Source organism: Carcharodon carcharias, chromosome 16 (assembly GCF_017639515.1).
Source record: "Carcharodon carcharias isolate sCarCar2 chromosome 16, sCarCar2.pri, whole genome shotgun sequence".
NCBI classification, from domain to species: domain Eukaryota; kingdom Metazoa; phylum Chordata; class Chondrichthyes; order Lamniformes; family Lamnidae; genus Carcharodon; species Carcharodon carcharias.
The window spans coordinates 106,762,307-106,781,594 of record NC_054482.1 but is presented as its reverse complement, the minus strand read 5'-3'; the positions used below and the strand labels follow the sequence as shown (position 1 = coordinate 106,781,594).

The 19,288-nt window shown below is 41.8% G+C and overlaps 1 protein-coding gene across 3 annotated transcripts in view; it reads left to right on the top strand.

Moving 5' to 3' along the window:
* Positions 1-5,707: 5,707 nt before the first annotated feature.
* LOC121289085 (endophilin-B1-like) overlaps positions 5,708-19,288 on the top strand; it is a 34,817-nt gene continuing 21,236 nt past the window's right edge. Inside the window, exons 1-3 of one of the 3 annotated variants that reach the window (XM_041208106.1) lie at positions 5,715-5,845; positions 9,865-10,027; positions 15,912-16,053. In XM_041208106.1, the coding sequence (XP_041064040.1) occupies positions 16,017-16,053 (37 nt within the window). In that variant the 5' untranslated portion in view covers positions 5,715-5,845; positions 9,865-10,027; positions 15,912-16,016. Of the gene's footprint in view, positions 5,846-9,864; positions 10,028-15,911; positions 16,054-19,288 lie in introns of all 3 variants that reach the window. The other 2 variants (XM_041208104.1, XM_041208105.1) reach the window with 2 other exon arrangements.

Genomic DNA, 19,288 nt, shown 5'->3' with positions numbered 1-19,288 from the left:
TCCATTTGAGGACAGATGGTACGGCGTAGTCTTCACATGGGTGATACCATTGAGGCTGATAAATTTTTGGAACTCAGCACATGTGAATGTGGTGCCGTTATTGGAAATGACTACCTCTGGCAGTCTGTGGATGGCAAAGCTCTGGTGTACTTTCTGTATTGCCTGCCCGACATTGGTGACTTCACCTCATAAACATCTAACCATTTGGAATGGACATCTATAATCAGTAGAAACATGGTTCCAAGGAAGGGTCTGACATAGTCGATGTGTAACCACAACCAGGGTCTACTAGGTCACTCCCACGGGTTCAATGGGGTTGCCACCGACAATTTTTGCACCTTCTGACATTGCACGCAGTGCTTTACCATATTTTCAATATCGCCATCCATCCCCAGCCATAGGTAGCTGCGTGCTACGGTCTCCATGCAGGAGATCCCTGGATGGGCACTGTGTAGTTCGACTAAAAGTGGCTCCCTTCCCTTTGGAGGAACTATTACCTGTGCACCCCACAATAGAATGCCACCTTGACTGCTCATCTCGTGTCTTCGGTTGAAGAATGGATTCATTTCATCGGAGATTGGCTCCTGGGATGAATCATGTAACATTTGGTCTCGCACTCGAGGTAGGTTCTTTTTTAGCAGTGATTGCAGAGAAGCCAGAACTGTAGACAAATTAGGTAAAAATCACCCATAATAACTTAATATTCCTAAAATTGCTTTACGTTCTGAGATGTTCTTGGGCGTAGGTGCCTCTCTTATTGCTTTAACCTTTTCTTCAACTGGGTGTAACCCCTGAGTATCTACCTGGTGGCCTAAATAAATTACTTCTTTTGCTTGAAAAGTGTATTTTTCCTTTTTCAGTCACACTCCTGCTTGTAAAAAGCGTTTTAGGACTTCCTCTAGGTTAGCCAAATGTTCCTTTTCAGTGAATCTCGTTATCAGCACATTGTCTTAACTACAACCTGGGGTGGTGCCTGCAGTAAGCTTTCTATTGTTCTCTGAAAGATCGCACAGACTGAGGAAACACCGAAAGGCAAGTGTGTATTTTGGTACAAACCTTTATGGGTACTAATTGTGACGAATTCCTGGGAGACATTGTCCAACTCTAATTGCTGATATGCGTGACTCATGTCAAGCTGTGTGTACGTCGTCCCTCCTGCTAGCTTGGCAGATATGTCTTCAATTTTTGGAATGGGGTACCTTTCCAGTTTGGCTGCTCTGTTGTCTGTTAGTTTATGGTCCCCACAAATTCAGTTGGTTTGGTCTGGTTTAAGGCAGGGACTATAGGTGCTGCCCATTCTGAGAACTGAACTGTTTTTATATTACCTAACTTCTCTAGCCGGTTCAGCTCAGCGTCAACCTTCTCTCTCAGGGTCTATGACACCGGTCTTGCTTTCATGAAATGCGGGGTGCTTCTGGATCCATGTAAATCTTGGCCTGCAGGCCTTGGAATTTTCCCAGCTGGTCCGTGAAGACGATGGCATACCTTTTAAGCAGCTCTGGTAGCCCACTTGCTCTCAACTGGAAGATTTCAGACCAGTTTAATTCAATTTCTTTTAATCAATCTCACCCAAGGTGGCTTGGCCCTTCACCTACGATCACCATCATGGTTAGCTGCGCCAATTGGTTTCTATAATGGACAGTTAATTTGCTCATACCTTTTACTTAGATTTCACCTGTATGTTTTCAGCTTGGCAGATGTTTTTTCCAAATTTAATTGATGTTCTCCATTAATTAAATATCAGAAAGTGTGTTTCCCAATTACAGTTGTGGAAGCTCCCGTGTCTACTTCCATTTTTAATGATTAACCATTCACTTGTACTGTAACAAATACTGGCTCTGTCTTCCCACCTTTCATGTTAAACAATGAATAAATGTCAGAATTTGTTGATTCAGGCTCTTCTACACTGTAGATTTCATTGGGCTTCTTCTGTTGTTTGCAAGCCTGTTTAAATCTCTCTTTGTACTGTCTCATTATTTGTCGACTTCTGTGGCAAAAGTAACATTCTATTGTTTTAAACTGCCAATTGCTAAATGACTGATTGTTTCCACATCAATTAAAGTTGTTCTTCAATTTAGCTGCTAAATTATTTCTTCTTATTTTTCAGTTAGCGGGGGCTGTTTCCCACTTTGCGGTGGAATCTGGTTTATTGCCTCACTTTTGGCTGACTGTTCCTGCCCGATTTGTAGTATGGCGGCAAATTTGCATTCCTTGTACTGCTTCTGAATCTCTTACAGCACTTTCCATGGCCAATGCTGTTTCTAACATCTTCTTATAATGCAGATTCACTTCAGCGAGCAATCTTCCCTGAATAATGTCTTCTTTCACATTACACACTAGACAATTTCTGAGCATGTCGTTCAGAGTCTCACTGAATTTGCAATGTTCCGCTAGTTGCTTCAAATTCACCACGTGGCTAGCAATCATTTCACCCAGGGCTCTATTTCGCGAATTGAACTGGGATCTTTGCATCGTGACTGAGGGCTTGAGTTAAAAATGTCCCTTCACGAGGTCCAGTAATTCTGCGAAATTCTTCTCCCACAGGTACTCAAGAGAATCGCTCACCTCTTCTCTTCTCTAGTAATTTCATTCGCTTGAATGAAAAATGCAAGGCATTCTATATACTGAGACTAATCATCTATGGCTGGCTCAAAGAGATCGATTCTACCAAATTGTGATATTTTGGGTGAATACATCTTCTGTTATTTTAAACGGATGTTGATATTCACAATTGTTGGGTGAGGTAGAGCACTGATTCCGATTTATATTGACTCATCCTGATTTATCCTCATCACCCATTTGTTATAGTGTGGCCTTGTTGCCAATTCGTAACAGAGTTGATCTGCAGACAACTAAGTGGAAAATTAGGTTTATTTACAATACAGTCAGCAGCAACTACACCTGTGTATTGAACTCCATCTCTATCTCTACACTGACTGTGGAGGTAGCATATGTTGCTAACACAGGTGGTTTACACAGGTGACGTGATCATACATCACAGGACTAGTCTCAAAGATACAATCCAACATTCAACAAAACAATAATTACTACACCCTCCTGCACTCTTCATTGAACCAGGGTTGATCCCCTGGCTTGATGGGAATGGTAGAATGGGGGATATGCTGGGCCATGAGGCTACAGATTGTGGTTGAGTACAATTCTGCTACTACGATGGCCCACAGCGCCTCATGGATGCCCAGTCTTGAGTTGCTAGATCTGTTTGAAATCTATCTCATTTAGCGCCACACAACACAATGGAGGTTATCCTCAATGTGAAGGCTGGACTTCATCTCCATAACAACTGTGCGGTGGTCACTCCTACTGATACATGGGTAGATGCATCTGCAGCAGGCAGGTTGGTGAGAATAACCTCAAGTATGTTTTTCCATCTTGATGGTTCCCTCACCACCTGCCACAGACCCAGTCTAGCAGCTATGTCCTTTAGGACTCTGCCAGCTCAGTCAGAAGTGGTGCTACCGAGCTACTGTTGATGCTGGACATTGAAGTCCCCCACCCAGAGTACATTTTGCACCCTTGCCACCCTCAGTCCTTCCTCCAAGTGATGTTCAACATGAAGGAGCATTGATTCATCAGCTGAGGGAAGGCGATATGTTGTAATCAACAGGAGGTTTCCTTGCCCATGTTTGACCTGATGCCATGAGACTTCACGGGATCGACGTTGAGGACTCCCAGGGCAACTCCCTCCCAACTGTGTTCCACTGAGCCGCCACCTCTGCTGTGTCTGTCCTGCCGGTGGGACAAGACATACCCAGGGATGGTGATGGTGGTGACTGGGGCATTATCTGTAAGATATGATTCCGTGAGAATGACAATGTCAGGCTGTTGCTTAACTAGTCTGTGAGACAGTTCTCTCAATTTTAGCAATAGTCCCCAGATGTTAGTAAGAAGGACTTTGCAGGGTCGACAGAGCTGAGTTTGCTGTTGTTGTTTCCATTGCCTACAGTCAATGCTGGGTGGTCCATTTGGTTTCATTTCTTTTTTGAGACTTCGTAGCAGTTTGATACAACTGAGTGGCTTGCTAGGACATTTCAGAGGGCACTTAAGAGTCAACCACATTGTTGTGGGTCTGGAGTCACATGTAAGCCGATTTCCTTCCTTAAAAGGCATTAGATGGGTTTTTACAACAATCAACAATGGCCATCATTAGACTTTTGAAATTGAATTCAAATGCCACCATCTGCCATGGTAGGATTCAAACCCACCCCCCATAGCATTCTTCTGGATCTCCTGTCCAGCAACAATACCACGACGCCATCACCTCACCTGAAGCAATTTTCAGGTGGGACCATGAGCTTACAGCAGCCATCCCTCCCATTTCTTGTGGGAGGCTCCTTAAAACAGGATCCTACCACTGGTTGAAATTTTCATGTACAAGTGGGCAGATTTTGTGCTGCCTCAGGCATCCTTAAAGGGCTGCTTATAACCAGCTGAGGACGGATTTCAACCTTTATTCCTGTGAAGTCAAGAGGGCCCATAAAAAATCCTCCAACCTGTTGCAGGTATATGTGAGGCCCTCCCAGGATTCATCATCTAACCTGGTAGCTGGATCAATGTGTGTGCTGGACGATTTCCCACCCCACAAATGAGGATAGCAGCTGGATGTCCAGTCGGCACCCGGAACTTACTGTTGGAAATTGAAAGAGGCCCGAACCAAATATGGTTCAGACGTTCTGCTGCCAGCTTCGGCGGGCAGTGTGGCCTGGCCATACGGCAGACTTTGCACATTTTTGGGTGAAGATTGAAGGTTCTCCTCCGTGTCTCAAGCCAGGGAATGAAACTCCTGAAGGTCACCGCAGAAAATTCCACTGGAGAATTGATTTCCAGTGTTAATGTCTCTAAGCAGTAATCTCATTATCTGATAATTGCAGGTTCTAAATTCTCTCTGATATTACCTATAAAGCTGGCTGATGAATATAATCTTTAATTAAATTTAATTGATGAATATAATCCTTAATATGACGATTGAGTCAGACAGACTGCAGGAACTTGCTTCCATTGCCACCTACTGGGTAGGACCTCTAACTACATTGTTACATGCTGCTGTTTACATGCAGGATTTCCATTGCTAGTGTTTACATGGGAATCTCAGCAGAAGAGGAGGTAATTTGGCTTATGCCACCTCTTTAAGATATCTAATTAGTCCTAAACTCCTGCTCTTTCCTCTCAAAACTGCAATTTTTACCCTGTTAGATATTATCATAAAAGCATGATGAGAAATGATGACTACAGCAAGTGGGACAGAAAGTCAATGCTCTCAAAAGAACCAATTTATCTGAAGAAGAGTCATACGGGCTCGAAACGTTAACTCTGTTTCTCTCTCCACAGAAGCTGTCGGACCTGCTGAGTTTTTCCAGCATTTTTCGCTTTTGTCTCAGATTTCCAGCATCCGCAGTATTTTGCCTTTCACCAATTTACCCGCAGCGTGCGGGCCTCCGGGCGCCGATTGGTTGCGCCGGCGCGGGACTCCGGGCGGTGATTGGATGGGGCCGCGTGCGAATCCGGGCGGTGATTGAACGCATCGACGCGCTTTTGCCGCTGATTGGTGGAACCGGCCTCGGGACTGCTGGCGCCGATTGGATGCGCCTGTGCAAGATTCCGGGCCGTGATTGGCTTCTCCGGCGCGGGACCCCTGGCGCTGATTGGTTGTGTGCTGTGGGTGGGGTTGTGTGGGAGGAGGGAGGGGGTGTGGGGGAAGAAAAGGGGCGGGTCCGAGCAGGGCTCGAGCCGCCGCTCCGCCGCCTCGGATATTGGGCGAGACGCCATGGACTTCAACGTGAAGAAACTGGCGGCCGGAGCGGGCACTTTCCTCAGCCGCGCCGTTCAGGTAAAGAGCGCGGCCCGAATGAGGGCGGAGAGCCCGGGGGTGGTGGTAGGAGGAGGAGGTGGGGTGTGTGTGCGACTTTACCACCGCGGCCTCGGGGGCCGCTGACAGCCCAGTGGCTCCCTCAGCAGGCAAGGCCCGGTGAGGAAGTGAGAGGCTTGACAGGCCCCCGGGCCGGAGCCAAAACCAAACATTCCCCTCCCCCCCCCCCCCCCCCCCCCCCCCCATCCCCAGCTTGTCAAAGGGGGAATAATAACGTTCAAAAAGCCCCATTCAGCCTCTCGGTGCCAGGCGGCGTCCAGAGCCCGAGCTGCCTTGGGGTGGGGCCCTGATCAAGCTGCCCTGGGGATCCCCTCCCCGAGCCCAGTTCCTGGGGATATTTCAATGAGGGAAAAAAAATCCCTGCCGCACAGGATTCCTTTCACTTTGGAGACGGGCAACTGTACTTAAAACACACACACAAAAAGACAAAAAAATACATACATACACACAGGCATGGGAGACATTTCAAGTACCAAACAGAAACAGAAACTGCTGTGCTGTCAGGAAATAGAGAAAACAGTTAGGATGTGGGGTGTTGTCACTTTGTCAGGTCCCTGAAGAAAAGAGTCCCACACCCTGAAATATCCGTCTTCCTGACAGAAGACACAGAGAGCATTCCAAGGATAGTAGAAAATCTAGAGGCCAAAGGGAGACTTAAAACAATCACTAGTGGGTAGTGGGAGTGGGGGGGGGGGGGGGGGGGGGGGGGGGGTGGAGTTGTGGGGGAGTGCTATAAAAGCTGAAGGGTTTAAAACCTGACCAGGCTTCTGGATCTGATCGGCTGCATCCTCAAGCCTCAAAAGAAGTGGCTGCAGAGATAATGGATGTATTGCTTGTGATCTTTCAAAATTCCCTAGATTCTGAAAGACCCCAGCAATTTGGCAAACGATAAATGCTCAAGAAAGGAGAGAGACAGAAAGCAGAAAACTATAGGCTGGTTAGCCTAACATCCATCATTGGGGAAAATGCTGGAATCTAATATTAAGGAAATAGGAGCAAGATGTTTAGAAAATCATAATACAATCCAGCAGAGTCAAAATTGTATTTGACAAATTTATTAGAGTTCTTTGAGGGTGTAATAATCAGTGTGGATAAAGGGAAACCAGTAGATTTAGTGTATTTGGATTTCCAAAAGACATTTGATAAGGTGCCAAATAAAGATAGATAAGAGCTAATGGTGTTGTGAGTTGTGTATTAGCATGGATAGAGGATTGGGATAAATGGGTCATTTTCAGGATGGTAAACTAGTGGGGTGCCACACGGGCACCCTGTGGCCTCAACTATTCACAATGTATATTAATGACATGATTATGACATTGTAGCCAAATTTCCTGATGATACCAAGATAGATAGGAAAGCAAGTTTTGAGGAGGACACAAAGAGTTTGCAAGGGGATATAGGCAGGTTAACAGAATGGACAAAAAATTGGTAGATGGAGGATAATGTGAGGGTATCCACTTTGATAGGAAAAATAGAAAAGCAAAATTTTATTCAAATTGAGAGAGACTACACAATGCTGTGGCACAGAGGGACCTAGGTGTCCTTATACATGTAGCCACGGCAAGTAAGTAATTAGAAGGCAAATGGAATATTGGTCTCTATTGCAAGGAGGATGGAGTATAAAAGTGAGGAAGTATTGCTACAACTGTACAGGGCATTAGTGAGCTCACGTCTGGAGTACTGTTTTGGTTTCCTTATGTGCTTGCATTGGAGACAGTTCAAAGAAGGTTCACTAGGTTGACTCCTGGGTTAAGTGATTGCCTTGTGAAGAAAGGTCGAGCAGGTTAGACCTCTACTCATTGGAGTTTAGAAGAATGAGAAATGATCTTATTAAAACACATAAGATTCCAAGGGGGCTTGACAGGTCAAATGATGAGATGATGGGTTTCCTGTTATGGGGGAATCTAGAACTTGGAGGCACAGTTTCAGAATAAGGGGTCCCCCATTTAAGATGGAATTGAAGAGGAATGTCTTCTTTCAAAGGGTTGTTAATCTTTGCAATTCTCTACCCCAGAGAGCTGTGGAGACTGGGTCATTGAATACATTTAAGGCTGAGTTAGACAAATCTGGACCTATATTTAGACTAAGCTTTGGTGCTCTAAGCTAGTCTGAGAGATCTGAAATGGGACTTCAGACTTCCTCTAAATATTCAGGGAAAACTGCTGGCCTGTTGCACTTCTGCAGGCAGCTCACTGATCTCCAGAATCAAATCTGCCTCACTGGCAGTCTCTCTTGGGTAAGTTCCTGCAATGATTTTGAGCAGATCTGTTGCCAGAACTGTGGAGTCAAGAGCAGCACTTGTGCTCCTGTCGCTACAGCAAGTTTATAAAAAAACCTCTGCCAAACAACAAACTGCTCTCGAAGAAACCTGCGCAGGCAGGCCTAATACCCACCCCACTCATCTGAGACTAATTTTGCAAAGGATTCCTTCAACAGCTTTAAGGTTCCTAATTAACACACTTGAGGTGCTTAATGCCAGATTTAGGCAACTGCCCAGGACACACAAAATAAGCCCCTCGGATATAGCAATACTGATGGGGCAACAGGCCATCCAGCTGCTAAATGAGCATGTTCTACACCTGAGAAATAGGTGCAATACATCCTATCATCTGTACAAAGTTTAATTCCTAGCAAGCAGGTTTGGATGTGAACTTCACATTAATCTGCAGGCTCCTCACATATGGCCATTTGTCAAATGTTGTACTGCCAATGTGAATGGTTACTGTTATAGCAGCCCTTTGAAAGAGAATAAAAATTTGCATTTATATAGTATCTTGCATAACTGCCTGATGTCTCGGAGTGTTTCACAACCAATTAAGTACTTTTGAAGTGTGGTCAGTGTTGTAATGTAGGAAACGCGACAGCCAGTTTGCACACGGCAATGTGATAATGACCAGATAATCTGTTTTTTGTGATGTTGATTGAAGGATGAATATTGGCCAGGGCACCAGGATAACTCCCCTTCTCCATGCTGAAATAGTGTCATGGGATCGTTTACGTCCACCTGAAAGGCATTCGGGCTTGGTTTAATGTTTCATCCGAAAGACAGCACCTCCAATCATGCAGCACTCCCTCAATTCTGCACTGGAGTGTCAGTGTTGATTTTTCTGATTCAGGCAAGAGTGCTCCCAGCTAGGTTAAGACCAACACACACCAGTTAAAAAAGTTGAATCCCGAACATTTATTTAAACCAATCCTGACAATAGACATGTTCAGGTTAGTTAAAGATAAATGCAGCAATGATATGAGAAAGTTCTTCACACAGCGTTCAACATTTTGATTAAACTCTGGAGTACAGTAGTGACGGCAGAACCATGCTGCAAAGAAAGATTGGGAAGTTGGGGTGTGGTATCTGGACGTCCTGCTATATGGCCGCCTTGATTTGTATATGTTTGGAGATCTCTGAAATGGTGCAATACCTCCAGCTGGCTGTTTTGCAGTAAATAGTGATATATATATATATATACAAACTAAACTATTTACTAGTGGGATGTGCCTTTTGCCTTTCTCGAACGTGATGACTCATTTTGGTTTATGGTCCTGTGGCAGCTGGGAAGCTTCAGCTACCTCACTTAAGTGGGCTTCCTTCTTGAAACTAGACAGTGAAAACCAGTAGTTTAGTCTACCATCATTGAGTTCTATTGCTTCTTCACCTGATGCACTCATACAGCCACTTCCAGAATATGTACAAGTGAAAGTGGTATTCTGATTTCTTTAAGTGCACTATAAGAGATTTTGAGTTTTCATAACAATTAGAATCAGATGCAAAACCTTCACCAGGAATTTAAGAACGACATTCATCAGAAAAAAAATCACCGATGCTTCTGTTGTTGCTGAGTATCGCTACCTTAGTAACAGGTTGAGCATTATTCAACCTCATTGATCTTGACCTTTCTGCAGCCTTTGACACACTTGACCACACAGTCCTCTAATATCTCTCCTGTGTTGTGCAGCTCAACATTGTTTGGTTCTACTCTTAGGTATCCATTCGTCAGCAGAATATCTCCAGCAAAGGTTTCCCTTACCGCCCCAGCACTTTTACTTTCAAAGTCCATCAGGATCTCTTTCCTTGATCGCCACCTCTTCCTCATCTACCTGCAGCCCCTTTGCAGCATCATCCACAGATTGGGGCAGCCTCCACAGGTATGCTGATAACACCCAGTTCTACCTCTCCTCCATCTCTCTTGATTTCTCCACTGCCTCTGTGTTGTCAGGACTGCTGGCTAGACCCTCCTGTCTTGATGAATCAAAATTTCCTTCAGCTAAATTTTACTAAGTAAATATTGATAGGGCCAAAGCATTGTCTTCAACAAACTCCTTACCCTTGCACCAATTCCATTCTCCTCTCTAGCAACTGCCTCAGACTGTACCAGACTGTTTGCCCTGAGCTCAGCTTCTGATATTGTATCCATCACAAAGACTTTCACCGTCACCCCTTACTCAGATTATCTGCTATTGAAACACTCATCCATTTTTTATCACCTCCAGATTCTACTATTCCTGATCAGCCTCAATTCTCCATCTTCCATAAATGCTTATTCAAAGCTCAGCTTTCCATGCCCTATTCACCTGTGTTCTTGCTGATCTGATTTGGCTCTTGGTCCTCCAATGCTTCAGATTTGAAATTCTCATTCTTATGTTTAAATCTCATTTTCTGAAAATGTAATATCAGTAAAATGGGATGGCTCTCAGAATGGAGAACAGAAAATGTATTCCTCTCTGGCTTGTTGACTGTCAGAATAAAGTGCTAGTTTTGCTTCTGAAATGCTGATGTAGTAGCTATTTATTTCATGCATTTTCTGATTTTTGTTTCAGATTGTCAGAAAGCACAATTTTATATCTGCTTGTTTATTGTTATGCGTGCTTCTGCTTGGTTGTACTAGTTCAATTTTTGAAGAGCTCTGTTGAAATTATAGGGTGTGGTGAGCTTTGCACTTGTGGTTTATGATACAATCTGAATAATTTCACTGTCTGTTTTCTCATTCATGGGTTGAAACCAGACATCTGCTAATTGTAAGGATAATGTAACCAGTGTTCTAGCTTCAGTGTGCTGCTCATTTCTTTATTATATTAAAGTGATACTATTAACTCTGGTCAAGCTTCCCTTGTCTTCTCAATTTGTCCAATTGTGACCTTTCCCCGGAAGGTGTCAGGCAACTTATTCCGAATTTTTGTCCAAAGTCACTGCTGTCAGTAGAAGATTCTGTATGTGATTTTCTTTTTAAAAATGGCTTGCTTCCCCAGATGGCCTGTTTGAATGGATCAAACAGGTTTCTAACCATGCTGCTGAGTGGCACATGAATCATGTTAAGCTGTGTAATTGGGTTTAGTAGCTATTTATGCAATGCATTTTGCTGCTGTGGCGCGATATGAATATTTTAGCACTTTTTTCCACTTTGCTACAGCAGCTTCCCGTAGAACTGGAAATATTTAGTGAGAAAAATATCAGCTAATTGTACAACACTTCAACTATGTCTTGGAGCATTGCTGCTGTGTAACCAATCAAATGACTTGTGAACATGGCAACAGAGTGCGGTGAGAGTATGTTGACCTGTGGAATGTAATCATCACCACTAAATTACTATTCTCAACGTAACAGTCTACTGTTAATTTCAAGCTGTGGTGTTTCTGCCATTTTTAAATCTAGCAGACTGGCTTGAATTCCGGTGAATGCAGCAATGATGTATTTTCCTCATGGAATCAACACGTTTTTTCAACGTGGAAGTTGAGAGCTCCTCAGTGGCTGATGTAAATCTTAAATCTTTACCTTTGAAAATACTTTCCATGGAACTGCTTGATTTTTCTCTGTTGCTGCTCCTGGTTACAGGGAAAAGTAGAATTTTTCTGATTAAGATCATCAGCCTGAAACATAAACACAGTTTCTCTCCCCACAGATGCTGCCTGACCTGCTGCTGAGTGCTTGCAGCGTTTTCTGTTCTAATCTAAATTTACAGCATCCATAGTGTTTTGTTCTTTCTGTGTAGGGAAAGCTTGCCTTCCAAGCTCATTCTTTATACCCTTCTATTTACCTTACACTTTTTTTTGTACTTTGACTTGCGGTACATTTTCCCTTCCTTTTTAGATTCACTGTTTAATTTCCGAGGGCTGGCTTCCCATTCATGATGTGAGGGATCAAGGAATTTTAACCTGGATGTACCTGGCAGAGCAAAATGTTTTTGATTTGGCAAAGGAAAGAAACTAACTTAGCACCTTGATGTGTGGCTGAGTTCTGGGGGCGGTGGAGGGGAAATATAGGTTGGGTGAAGTGGGTACTACCAGGCCGTGCAAGATATTTTATTTGAATACCACCCCTGAAAATTAAATATATTAATAAAGAAAGGTTAGGTAAAATGGGATGGTGAATTAAGTAAAAGCTCAGGAAAATTGATTGGAATATGATTGAACATTTGGTTTTCAACGTGGATAACATTATCTAAACCACTTTGGTGGAAGTGCACCACGATATCGTATCTTAACATGAATTGTGTCTGATAATGAAAGTGCTACTTTGTGAAATCATTAACAGATGGATAGCATTCATAGTAATTGAGGGTATGCAGCTCTATACAGCTTACACTTAAATAGTTGTTGAGCCCAGATGCCTTCTCAGTTTAAAAATACTTTAGATCACAGTCAGTCTTCAAACAATATCTCTATTCAGTTAGCAACGGCTGTCTCCTAACTTCACCAGTTGCTAAATGGCAAGACATATGGGTAAACTCTACTGTTAACTCTTTTGCCTAACAAGTAATTCTGCTCAGATACACCAAAGTACATGTATTATGTGAATGTGAGAGAGAGGAAATAAAAACATAACTTAAATTAGCATACAAGAAATCCCGTCATTAAAAAGCTATGATATAAACTTTTGGTGCAGTGATTCATTTCTTGCTGAATTTTTCATTAACATGAGTTGCTACCCCAATTATCCCCTCCACCCAATGAAGTATTTTTCTATTGGTATCTAAATGCTTAATAATTGTTGACCTTCCCTTTCTTCAGCCATTTTTTTTCTTACTACTTTCAGCCAGTATTTCTGTTCTGTTTTGTAACTTCTATATCACTTATTCCTACCAATGCTTGTGTCCTAGTGCAGTATAGACCCTTTGGTATTTTACTGCTCCAGCATTTACTCTGTTCAGATGAAGTCATTGGAAAAAAATTTAATGGCAACAGGATATGAGAATGCTGACATCCAGCATTGGGCTTTCAAATATCTACAGGCAGGAAGCCTTGAGGACCCTTGAAATCCATTACCAAATCAGCATTGAGTCATTAATGATTCCGAGTTTACCATGGTCACCCTGTGATCATTGCTTAGAGCCACACGATAATAATTGATCTTCCAGCTTTCTGGGTGTGGTATACAGGAAGCCCATCTTAAACTACAAGAAACGGAAATTACCTTCGGATCTGGTTATTTGCAATTTAAAAATGCATTATTCTCTCAAACCTTTTTAACCTCCCTCCCAATTCCCTTTATTTTTCTTAGTTTGTCAAATTACAGCACAAGGGGGGATTTATGTAGAAGATTCTTTGCTTCAGCCATGTTCTGGTGGAAGTAATGGGTATAAAATGTTGGCAAACTTTATTGCTCAAAAACAAAGAGTATTCTTCTGTAAGTGCTACACCTGGGTATGCAGAATTTTATGATCAGGTTTATTTTAATGGCCATAAAGGACGGAAAATGGAAAGGATTTCAGTGTTTGATCGTGCTCACCAACCTATTTTAAAATTGTTTTTTCATGGGATGTGGGCTTTGCTGACCAGACCAATATTTATTGCCCATCTCATGCTTTGGATGCTGAGCTGCGAGCTGGAAATCTTGGCAAATTAGATTAAATCTCAGTTTACAGAATTTAAAAAAAACTTTTATGCATTACGCTTTATATGCTGTCTACAGTTCGATTCTATCATGTGAATGTCAATGTTATTAAAGTTTAAAGTTGCACAAGGACTATATAAATACCATGTTAAAATCTGTTGTTAAGCAGTAGAAAAAAGAAAGGCATACATTAATAAAGCACTTTCAACAATCACCAGATATCTCAAAGTGCTTTTTAGCTGATGGAGTATTTTTTGAAATGTTGTTACTTTTGTAACGTAGGAAACAGTGCAGCCAATATACATTCAGCAAACTCCCCCAAACAGCAATGCGATGACAACCAGATAACAACCTGTTTTTGTGATGTTGATTGATGGATAAACATTGGTCAGGTCACTGGGGATAACTCCCCTGCTCTTTTTCGAAATAGTGCCATGGGATCTTTTGCATTCAGCCGAGCAGACAGTTGGTTCCTCAGTTTAACATCTCATCGAAAGATAGAGCAGCACTCCCTCAGGACTGCACTGGAGTGTCAGCATTGATTTTTGTGCTCAAACCCTGGAGTGGAACTTGAAACTGGAAATTGGTGTTTCTGAAATGGGAGTGCTACCAACTGAACCGTGCTGACACAAAAAAGTTGCATTGGAATTCATGCAGCAACAGAAAGATTTTCTCCATCGGGCAGTTGCTGTTAATGTGGGAATATGGGACTTGAGGCAGTAATGGTCAGAATGAAAACTGCTCAGCTGAAAACTTGTCTCTTCAGAGTTTACGTTATTTGAGAAGAGATGCAATTGTCTTCCAGCTTTTTTTTAGAGCAATGGCATGGCAACATTTAATTTCTCATTAACAGAAAGGTATTTCAGAGCAATGTCACAATAGCATTTCAGTGAGGTTGCATGCACTCCTTGTGAACTGCGGGAAAGCGTCATGCTCTACAATTATAGATTTTCTTTCAATCTTTTTCTTCAATCAGGAGGAAGATTTTGAAGGACTAGCGGTGGAAGAAATACAAGGCAAAATTAGAAATATATCACAAGACAAAGACGTTAGACTTATTTGTTTAATCTAGTGCATTGAAACCAATAAGTTAAACAATCCTAATGATGAAACTCTGCCTTCCTAACATGCATCTTAGATGTTCCATATACACAGGTCATTAGTGCCATGAACAGGTACAGATAATCACCAAAAGGGCTAATGGAATGGTGACCTTTTATATCCAGACGACTGCAATAGGAGAGTTAGAATTTATGGTACAGCTTTACAAAGCCCTGGCTGGACCACATCTGGTGTACTGAGAGCAGTTCTGGGCAGCACACCTTAGGAAGGATATATTGGCCTTGGAGGGAGTGTTGATTTACCAGAATGAAGCCTGGATTCCAAAGGTTAAATTATGAGAGATTTTTCTCTCAAGGGTTGTATTTCCTGGAATTCAGAAGATTTTGGGTAGATTTCAAAATATTAAGGAGAACAGAGAGGAACTATTTCTGTTGGTTGGCAAGTCTGAGATTAGAGATGTAGCTTGAAAATTAGAGCTCAGGCCTTTCAGAAGTGAAATTAGGAAAGTGTGGTAGAAGTTTGGAACTCTTCCACAAATGGTCAACTAATTTAAATCTGAGATTGATAGATTTAAGACAGGTAGATAGATTCTTGTTAGGCAAGAGAATCAAAGGTTACAGGAGTTAGATGGGAATGTGGAAATTGAAACATAAGATAATCAGCCATACCTTGATGAATGGCAGAGCAAGCTCGAGGAGCTGAATGGCTTCCTGTTCCTATTTCTTATGTTCTTATTTTTGTTCACCAAAGGATTTAAGGCATATGGGACAAAGGTGGGTATTTAGAGTTAGGTCACAAATCAACCATTATCCCACTGAACGGAGGAACAAGCTCTAGGAGCTAAATGGCCTATCCCTATTCCTTTGTTCCTAAGACAGTATCCTTAAGGTCATTTAGTCAGATTCTATAACCTGTGGTTTGATGGATGAATGAGATGCTCTTGGCTAGTTTACTAGATAAGACATTGTGTCTTAGAAAGTACAGTTGACAGTGATTTTGCTATTGTGCCTGTTATCTTCCCTGCTTCAGCATGACATAGAGTTGCTTCCAAGCATAATACCCTGTAATCGCAATGTTGTAAAACTGAAAGTCATCGCGCCTTTTTTAAATTTTGGTTTCCATCTAATTAGTTCGCTTCAGTTTACAGAGGAAAAGTTGGGCCAAGCTGAGAAGACAGAGTTGGATGCCCATCTGGAGAATTTGCTGAGCAAAGCAGAAAGCACAAAACTATGGACTGAGAAAATAATGAAACAGACTGAAGTGTTGTTGCAACCAAACCCAAGTAAGATCTGTGTGTTATACTGAAAAAAATGCTCAAGCAGTACCATTTTTGGTACCAGATTCGAATAAATAACCTCAACACTGCAGTTCACAGAATATATGGAAGTTGTCCCATCTCAGGGTTACAATCAGTTGAGTTAGCCTATGTTAGATGTTGCAAATTCAAGTGTACGGGCTGTTATGTACGTTTTTTAAGTTATATATTGTAATAGTGTTCCAGGCTGAATTAATGAAATCCTCTTGGAAAGCCATTCTTCACCCAGTGAAAGATTTTAGCTTTAATTTTTGCTCCATATTAGGCACTTTTTAAAAAAAATTGTTACTAATATTTTTAGTGAAATGTTTCTAATCGTGTTAACTTTTTTTTTGTATTCTGATTTTGCTTCTTGAATGTATAACTCTTAATTTTATTTCCTATCAGGTGGACGAATCTAATTAGCTGAAACATTTTGCACTTTTAGGGTTTTGGGTACATAAGACAGAACGGATGAATGTTTTAAAACTGTAGAGAACTTTAGTATTGAGAGCTATTGGCTCCGTTGTTTTTCAAGGTATCAGCTTTTGCACACTTTTTTACTTTCATTGCCTTAAAAGTAAGAGACCTAACTGCAGTCCGTAAGGATTTTAGAATAAGTTTCCAAAAGAAGGCTCTGTTACTAAAACTCCACATCTTAACACTTTTTTGTTGAAGACTTCTCGAAAGATTTATAAGAAATTTTAACTGTTTGGGTTATATGCTTCAAAACTGCCAGTGTTTTAACTATCTACAGCACTGCCAGTAAGAAATGTGTTATCCAAAGAAAGATCATTTTTCTTAGTGCTGTAACACAAACAACCAACAGATAATGGTGAACCGTGACTGCAAGTCTTTACGCCCCACTTTCTGTAAGAACTCTATTCCATTCTCCCACATTCTCCATTTCCATCGCATTTTTTGTTCTGATGATGAACTTCCAATATGTCTTCCTTTTTCCTCAACCAAGATTGCCCTTCACTGTGGTTGACAGGGCCTTCAGTTGCACCTGTTCCATTTCACGCACTTCTGTCTTAGTTGCCCTTCTCCATTCCTCCCGGGACCATGGTAGGGCTCCTCTGGTCCTTATCTTTCACCCCACTAGCCTCCATATTCAATGATCATCCTCAGCCACCTCAGTGTGATGCCACCGGCAAACATATATCTTCCCCTCCCTTTTTCAGTATTCCAAAATGACTGTTCCTTCTGGCACATCGTAATTCACTCCTCTATCGTCCTCAAAACCCCTTCTCCTTCCCAAGGCACCTTTCCGGGCAAGCACAAGAGATGAAGCACCTGCTCTTTTCCTTCCTCCCTTCTTACCATCCAAGCCCCCAAACAGTTCTTCAAGGCGAAATAGCAATTTGCTACTGCATTCGCTGCTCAATGCAATGGCCTCCTCTTTGGGGAGACCAAACACAGATTGGGTGACTACTTTGCGAAACACATTCATTCAGTCTGTAAGCATGACCTTGACCTTAAGGCCGGCTGCCATTTTAATTCTTAATTTTATGCCCACTCTGATCCCTCTCTTTCCTCTTGCAGCGTTCCATTGAAGCTCAATATCAGCTCGTAAATAGTACTTACAATTTCAGTTAGGTACTTTACCACTTTCTGGACTGAACAGTAAGTCCAACAATTCTAGATTGGAACCTCTGGCCCCGTTTTGTTTTCTTTTGTCTTTGCTGATTTTTTTTTTTTTCTTTTTATGCTTGTGGACAGCAACTTTTATGATTCTGGTATTCGTGCCACCTCTAGACAGACCCTGTTTGCTTCTTTACTTGTACCATCAGCACTTCCTTCAAACTAACACCATTTTGTCATTTAACCCTGCCTTCCACCAGATCCAGACCTCCCCTATTCTCTTGCTTAAAACCTGGTACATCTCTAACTTTTCCAGTACTGACGAAAGGTCTTCGACCTGAAACGTTAACTTTTTTTTCTCCACAGATGCTGCCTGACCTGAGTATTTCTAGGGTTTTGTTTTTATTTGATCTCCAGCATCCACAGTATTTTGTTTTGTATGATAACTATTGGTTTCAGACAGTGTACAAGTTTCAGGAGTATAACCCCCTCAGTCTACAAGTCACAATGAAGGTTAATTAAAGAACTCACTTTCCTCTCTCTCCTTACCCACTCAACTCCCTCTACCCCGGCTAAAATTTGAATGCTATTTAGCAACTGGAATCACTGTCCTTTTATACAGGTGGTTTATTACCTGATATTATATAAACAGAAGTAGACCATTCAATTCCCTCGAGCCATTCATGGCTGAGCTGCATCTTAATTCCATCTACCCATCTTGGTTCCCTTACCTAACAGATTCAACCTGAGTTTTGAAGTTTTCAAGTGATCTAGCCTCTACTGCTTTTTTGTGGAAGTGTGTGCCAGATTTCTGCTATCCTTCGTCTGAAGAAGTTTGCATGCGTTTTTGATAGAATTTTAAATTCCATCCACTGGATACTTCTAGATTGCTGTTGAATAAGACTCTTATTTCTGTTTGCCATTGATATGCCAATCCGCGGTCTAAGTGCTGCTTCAACTAACCCTGGGAAAATGTGATCTTCCACCACAAACGATGTGCCCGGCCTGAAGTATGCCTTTTGTAATAATTTTGATGTTGAGCTGGAGCTACACAACATATGTTTCTCGCCATATTTTGCAGTGTGAAATACGAATTCTATGTTCTTCGTATGCCAAGTATCATCCCCTTAAAACCAGTCTGCACTTGTGTAAATATGAAAAACTGTTTATTGAAATATCAAATCTACAATTTTGATTGTTTCTACTTAAACCTCGTGTGCTTGTCGTGTTTGCCTACTGACTTGCCTATACATTCTTAGTTCTCATCAGAGTTTCACTGAAGAGTAACGGTGAGTCAGTGACTTTTTTCAAGTAGCTTTAAAGTAAGGGGCTTTTAATTATTTTGCTAGAATTTCAGTGAAATATAATTGAGTCTGAAGTTATGTGTGCAAAACACCCAATAACAGCCTAGTTTTTGTCCTTCCAAACTGATGTTGGTCTTAAGGAACATTTTTGTGTGCTGGTACAAAGGCAACGTTTGCAGGTCTTTTGCTGTTGGAGGTAATGGTGGAATCAAAATCAGATGAAATGCAAAGTGTTAAAACCTCTTGGCTTAAGTGTAATTTCTTTAGTTGGTATCAATAGCCTAAATAAACCTCTAGGTTTGTAGAGGTGTTGTTGATCATAATGCATAGTCTTA